The sequence below is a fragment of the Festucalex cinctus genome, chromosome 6 (assembly GCF_051991245.1).
Source record: "Festucalex cinctus isolate MCC-2025b chromosome 6, RoL_Fcin_1.0, whole genome shotgun sequence".
In the NCBI taxonomy this organism is placed as follows: domain Eukaryota; kingdom Metazoa; phylum Chordata; class Actinopteri; order Syngnathiformes; family Syngnathidae; genus Festucalex; species Festucalex cinctus.
In genome coordinates this window covers 14,018,781-14,025,208 of record NC_135416.1, presented here as the reverse complement: position 1 = coordinate 14,025,208, position 6,428 = coordinate 14,018,781, and the positions used below count along the sequence as shown (strand labels likewise).

Genomic DNA, 6,428 nt, shown 5'->3' with positions numbered 1-6,428 from the left:
GTGGGTTAGCGTCACAATGTTTTTATTCGTAAAGTAGTGTGACGTAAGATATCGCGAGAACATTTCATGGGCTATGTGAGATCCCGGAGCGGATATCCGGTCTCTTTTTCGTGGCGGACCGTGGTCGGGCCGGTTTGGCAAAATGAAGGTACAATATTTGTTCAAGCGTAAACTTTTGTAGAATTTTTTTTTCCCTGAAATACTACCGTGTATGTAAAGTAGTGAGTATTAAAAATGAAGCGGCCTTAAAAACTGTAGCAACAATACACTTGTCGCTGAGGATGAGCTTTGATTGTAGTCCTCGCTCAGCACTGTCGGACATTGAAACATGGCGGGTCCCATGTAGAAATGTGCACCGAGTCGACGTCACATTAGCGCATTGACTGGTCTTATATGTATGTATTTGCAGAATGTGTCGGTCGTAAATCCAGGTCGTTCATGAAGCCGTTGTAAACTCTAAAAATACCGTTTGGAAAGTATTTTCGGTAATGCTAGCTTTAGCTTCATGAGTAGCTTCACCGTGAAGCTAGTAATGGGCCTTCGTTGCAGGAGTTTTCTTTAGCTAAGTGGCAACTAAAGTGTTTATTCAGGACCTAGAATCTCATCTACTTAGTTGTTAATCTGATGTGGACGCTTGTTAAATTGTTATAGGCACGTAGAACTGGACGTCAATGACCACAAATGCACTGTTGTCTTGCAGCTAAACATCTCGTTCCCCGCTACTGGCTGCCAAAAGCTCATCGAAGTGGACGATGAACGCAAGCTGCGTACCTTCTATGAGAAGCGTATGGCCACTGAGGTGTCTGCTGACCCCCTTGGAGATGAGTGGAAGGTAAGGTGTGATGTTGATCACTCGAAACGAGTTTCAAGTGTTTGAGACTTATGTAAATATGGCACACTTGTGGTATCTTTCTGACTGACCCATAGTCGTTAAGATGGGACAGGGTGTTGCTAAAGAAACTGTAGAGAACTCACCGGATATGACCAGGCCCTAATAGTTGGCTGGTTGCAACTGCAGTTCTCTCCCACGCTTTGTCTGTCAAATAAGTGTATATAATGAACAAAATGATTTATGTTTACAAATGTAGGTATATCGAAAGCTGTATACTGTATGACTTTCTATTCTAAGGGTTATATGGTGCGCATCAGCGGAGGCAATGACAAGCAGGGCTTCCCCATGAAGCAGGGCGTGCTGACCCACGGCCGCGTACGCCTGCTCCTCAGCAAGGGCCACTCCTGCTACCGTCCCCGCAGAACTGGCGAGCGCAAGCGAAAATCTGTCCGCGGCTGCATCGTCGACGCCAACCTGAGTGTTCTCAACTTGGTCATTGTCAAGAAAGGTAAGTTGCAAGTCGAGAACAAGGTATTACAGATAGTTTTGGTCTTTGGATGGATGCTCAATGGCACACAGGTGATCCTTTTTGACTGCTTCCAAGTCATTAAGGTGGGACAGTGTGTGCAAAAGTAACCAGAGAGGACTCACCGGATACGACCAGACCAAACAATGGCTGGTTGAAACTGCAGTCCTCTCACATTGACAGCAAATGTTTGTCAATGCTTTGAGTAACACATTTCACTAAGTTAGCTTTTTACGCCCTCCCTTCAGGCGAGAAGGACATCCCCGGGCTGACCGACAGCACCGTCCCCCGTCGCCTTGGCCCCAAAAGGGCCAGCAAGATCCGTAAACTCTTCAACCTGGCCAAGGAGGATGATGTCAGACAATATGTTGTGAGGAGACCCCTGAATAAGGAAGGTCAGTAAATCTTGCTGCAGTAATTGAGACGAGGATGGAGTGTGCAGATCTGTAAACTGTTGGTAGTTTGGCATTAACTTGTAAGTAGGAGGCTCACATTTGCATTGGTGGTGAAGTGTCAGATGTAAATCGACATGAGGTCCCACACCAGCAAAAATATTGCTGAGCTTGAATGGACTTAGATGTAAGCGCTCAGTGGCCGCTGTCGTTTTTTCAGGTAAGAAGAAAAGATCGAAGGCTCCCAGGATCCAGAGACTGGTGACCCCTCGTGTGCTGCAGCACAAACGCCGCCGCATTTCCCTCAAGAGGAAGCGCACTCTGAAGAACAAGGAGGAGGCATCCGAGTACGCCAAGCTGCTGGCTAAGAGGATGAAGGTAATCTTGAGGCCATGACTCATCTCATTTTAGCTCAAATATTTATGAGTGTAATGCTTCCATTAGGAAGTCACATCAAACTCAATATTCCTCACTGTTTTGAGAGCATGGATGCCTCACTAAACTGCTTCAGCTCTCTTAAACATTAAGTGTGCATAAATACCTTCTTTGTCATTCGCATCCATACTTAGACACTGTGATTTTATTTATTGGCCCTTGAAACTACAATGCCGTATGCAAAAGTTTTGACACAATTGTCAGTGTCTGTCATTATGAACTTTCTTTCACATTTCACCACTTTTGTATAGAATGTCCAAATCGAAAGATTTTTACTCCAATTTTTCTTCTTCAAATCACCAGGAAGCCAAAGAGAAGCGCCAGGAACAGATCGCCAAGAGGCGCCGCCTTTCTTCTCTCAGGGCATCCACATCCAAGTCAGAGTCCAGCCAAAAGTGAACTCTGTCAAATAAAGCAATGTTTGGTCTAAATTCAGCTGTTTCATCCTTTTCAGAACACAATTCTAAGTGAAATACGTTCTTTCATGTGATGCAAATAAATGCTTCAAAGTGAAAATGTTTAGAATGTGGACTTAATATTTTAACAGTCCATTATCTGGTCATGCTGGTCTGTTAACCTTGGGAGATGTGAGGGTGCGCACCTTATGGCACTAAACTTACGGCACATCAAAGTGTGTGTTTATGGAAAAACATGAACATGTTTGACTTTGATTTCATACAACCAAGTGCATCTGATCATTTTAAGTACAAATAAAGTAAATGTCTTTAAATTGATGCATTTCTGGAATATATACATTTGAATGAGTCAATCTTCAAGTGCCTTTATTTATGTATACACCAACCACTCAGTGAAATTTTTCACCGCTGCCCACACCTTTTTCTGATTGGGTCTCAACTAAAGAGGTGCTGGCGGCTCCTCTCACTCGCCAGTTAAAAGTTGCTCGCAGGTGATTCTTGACACCCTTGTGCGGACTTTGACTTTCCTCTGGTTCCACTGGACCAAGCTGCGCACTTTCCACCTGTTTGGGGCGGCTCTGCTGAGTGACTCTTAAGTTGTACATTTGCTTGAAGTGGAAGAATGCGGACACGATCTGCTGCTGTACGTGTAGCGGGAGCTTTTCCAGGCTCCACGTCAGAGCCAGCCAGCTCGTTTGCAGGATGCGAAGCTGACCTGGAGATGCGGAAAACGCCTCCATGATCTGCAAAGAGGAAAATGGTGTAAAGTCCAACAGATGGTCACGAAAGCATTGTGATGTTTGAGAGAACGTGAAAATTAAGTTCCTGGAACCACAATAAATGTGTTGGGAGGCACTTTTTTTTTTTTTGCGCTAAATGTGCCTCTCCATAAAGTCGTGTAAATGTGTGTGTGTTTTTTTTAATAGTAGGTCAACTTGAGTAAAGACCTGAGTTGAATGTATCTTGGCTCCAGCCAGCTGGATGGTTCTCCTGCACAGTGTTATGGAGAGCGTCATCAGCCGCACAGAGTACCTTCTCTCCAACGCAGCTACCTCAGAATTTTCCACTGCCACATCCTCTTCCTCTATAAACTCAGCATAAACATTTGTAGTTTAGGACCAAGCTACAAAAAAAGTACATTTCTTTCATACCACTCACTTTTTTCTTTCTCCGGAGGCGGTAGCATGCGGTCCACTAGAGCCTCAGATATGTTCAGTGCCGAATCCAGTCCCACGCTGGACGCACTGACTGCCTTTCCCACCAGCGACTGGTCGTCCGGCTGCTGCACCCTCGCCATCATGCACGTGACTGCGTGTTGCACACAGTCCACAGTTCCGTGGGCCACAATATTCACCACATCCTGCACCTCCAGCACCTTACTCCGGACACCAGCCACAATCTAGGAGGCAAACGCCAAAGCAGGACAGCTTATTTTTAACACAGAAGAGGTGGGAGTAAGTTTCATGGGATGATATCATCCTCAAGTGGAGTCATCAAAAATCAGTCATAATGAAAATGTAACAAACACAACTGATATTAGCAGCTCAAACTGACAATGTAGTCACCTGGTCTGTGGGTGTGTGCAGCACAGGGAATGTTGCCTCCAACCAGTCCAGACTTTTACATGCAACATCATTGGCAAAGGAAACTGGAGATGCAAAGAACAGTGAGGTCAGTGGTCTCTATATATTGTGGAAAAATGAGAGGCCATCAACCGCGTAGATAGACTGACTGAAAACATACTAAACCAAATACACATCACATAGGCAAAATTAATCTTTTTTTTTTTTTTTTTTCAACCCGAAGTGGTTGCCAGCTAATCGCAGTGCCCTCACAATCACACATAGGGACACCAGTCTTCAATGAACCTAATTGATTACTCCAGTATTTTTCTTTTTCAACCTCCTTGGAACACGATATTCCCTGCCTATACATGCGGCCTCAAAATCTTTTTAAAATGTTACGGGCACGGCTCCCAAATAAACATACTTCGTAAATTCATTGTGTTATTTTGCTCTTTGAACGGCCTGTGGTCAATTCGTGCTGATTATCAGAATTTAATTGACCTTTTGTTTTTCATTTTCAACTTACCTAAAAGATCTACTTACTCACCTTGCGGCTTCAATTTGACGATGACAGGTGACACTCGTTGAAGAGCGACAGAGCCAAACAGGGTCACGCCACTTTCCAGGCCCTCACAAACGCTCTTCAGGTTGGCGTGGCTGCTTTTGGTCTCCCCGTACAACACTGTCAGGTTGTCGTAGGCAGAGCGTACGAGGGGCAGCTGGGCCACTCTGGCAGTAGCGGTCTGCGGCTCACGATTAAGACAAGACATTACATTTAAAGTGCGATACAAAACACCCACGCGGCCATTTATGTCTCATTTGCGCCCCTCCTGCTGTAGTGAAGCTATCCAAAAGCGTAGTCCTAAGGACGCCTGTGAAGAGGTTTGATGCAACATACGAAGGGTTAATATAGTGAATTGAGCTCACCTGCTTGTTTTGGGACATGTTGACGAACTAAAAAGGCAGAAGGAACAGCATTAGAACATGACAGGGCGTTTGGGTTTTCATTACAAGATGTAACAAAACGGAAATACGTCGCCAACTCACCGACTATTCTTTAACACCATGCGTGGGAAAACTTCGCTCGTCACGTTTTGGCGACTAGCCAATTAAATTAACACCGACTTGTGTCTCAGTGAACTGCAAATCTCGCGACATTTATACTTTGTCGAAAGAATTACAAGCGGATGCGCAAATTTGCGTTCAAAGGCCCTCTTTGGTTTTTGAAAGATATTAGGTCATTTATATTAGCTCATAAGGTTACATTTTATTTACAAGACAGTATATCCAATATTAATGAAATCAAAAAATAGTAAAAAAAAAAAAAAAGTATTTGATAATGCTTAGTTTGACCAACTCAATTAAATCAATTAAATCATACGACAAGGAGGGATTTAGATTGAGTTGGTGTTACATAAATATATAGGATGAAAATTTTGCCAACAATTTTGTGTTCCTCTAATGAGTTTTTTTTTATTTATTTTTTTATTTTTTATTTTTTTGAGTGATATAGATACTATGCCAATGTATAATTTCCCCTTCAAATTCCATGAAATTAATGGCAATTTTCTATTCGTTCTCATTTCTGTTACTGATCATATAATGGGCACAAGAGTGGCCAATACTAGTATCGATAACCATTACTAGTACCGATATGGTGCAGATACAAAAGTATCAGTACTTGCCTACCTTTTAGAAACAGCATATTGTCCATATTACCTTGTGCTATATAAATAAAAATGCCTCGCCCTGCTAATAAGCATAATTATGACACATAATTTATGCCGCCTCGCAGCAGCTGTGCATAAATAACAAAATTAGCTATTTAGCTACTATACAGCACCATCTGGTGGACAAAGGAAGGTATATGTAGGCTAGACAGTGTAACCACAATGCACTTTGTTCGCAATTTATTGTTTCAGCCTCAGTTGCTTCACAAAATCAAATTAATTATTGTTATTTTTTTTAATATAATAATTTTACACACCATAAAGACGTCATGTAAACGTTTGTATGTTTTATTTATTTTTTTAAACAAATTTAACAAAAAGAAAAATAAATCACAGCCTTGCTTATATAGAAAGGTGCTGTGAATACTTTTCGGGTACACTGTGTACATCAGGGGTGGCGAGATCCGGTCCTCGGGGGCCGCATTCCTGCTGGTTTTGGATATTTCCCTTCTTCAACACAGCTGATTCATGATCAGCTCATCAGCAAGCTCTGCAGAATCCTGATAACGAGCCTGTTAATTGGAATCAGCTG

At 42.8% G+C, this 6,428-nt stretch overlaps 2 protein-coding genes across 5 annotated transcripts; one reads left to right on the top strand and one right to left on the bottom strand.

The window, feature by feature from the left end:
- Positions 1-8: 8 nt before the first annotated feature.
- Positions 9-2,616, top strand: rps6 (ribosomal protein S6). The gene is made up of 6 exons (XM_077523488.1): positions 9-148; positions 701-832; positions 1,130-1,340; positions 1,607-1,753; positions 1,971-2,128; positions 2,489-2,616. Exons 1-6 carry the CDS (start codon positions 143-145, stop codon positions 2,582-2,584), a joined length of 750 nt encoding a protein of 249 aa, XP_077379614.1. The 5' UTR covers positions 9-142; the 3' UTR covers positions 2,585-2,616.
- Positions 2,617-2,950: 334 nt separating this feature from the next.
- LOC144020219 (perilipin-2-like) lies at positions 2,951-5,321 on the bottom strand. Of its 4 annotated transcripts, none has more exons than XM_077523480.1 (7): positions 5,214-5,321; positions 5,094-5,120; positions 4,714-4,909; positions 4,167-4,249; positions 3,760-4,000; positions 3,549-3,685; positions 2,951-3,344 (listed from the first exon to the last, which is right to left on the bottom strand). In XM_077523480.1, exons 2-7 carry the CDS (start codon positions 5,109-5,111, stop codon positions 2,991-2,993), a joined length of 1,029 nt encoding a protein of 342 aa, XP_077379606.1. In that variant the 5' UTR covers positions 5,112-5,120; positions 5,214-5,321; the 3' UTR covers positions 2,951-2,990. The 4 variants fall into 4 exon arrangements, with proteins under 4 accessions (XP_077379606.1, XP_077379604.1, XP_077379607.1 ...); XM_077523478.1 differs by having other exon boundaries at positions 4,714-4,915; positions 5,214-5,295; XM_077523481.1 differs by lacking the exon at positions 5,214-5,321 and having other exon boundaries at positions 5,094-5,208.
- Positions 5,322-6,428: the final 1,107 nt, after the last annotated feature.

Bases quoted from the DNA above. Each gene is read 5' to 3' on its own strand.
- rps6 (XM_077523488.1), top strand. The intron at 833-1,129 runs GTAAGGTGTGAT...TTCTATTCTAAG, and splicing joins CCCTTGGAGATGAGTGGAAG to GGTTATATGGTGCGCATCAG. The intron at 1,341-1,606 runs GTAAGTTGCAAG...CCCTCCCTTCAG, and splicing joins CTTGGTCATTGTCAAGAAAG to GCGAGAAGGACATCCCCGGG.
- LOC144020219 (XM_077523478.1), bottom strand. The intron at 4,001-4,166 runs GTGACTACATTG...TTTGCCTCCTAG, and splicing joins TGCACACACCCACAGACCAG to ATTGTGGCTGGTGTCCGGAG. The intron at 3,686-3,759 runs GTGAGTGGTATG...CTGAGTTTATAG, and splicing joins GCCTCCGGAGAAAGAAAAAA to AGGAAGAGGATGTGGCAGTG.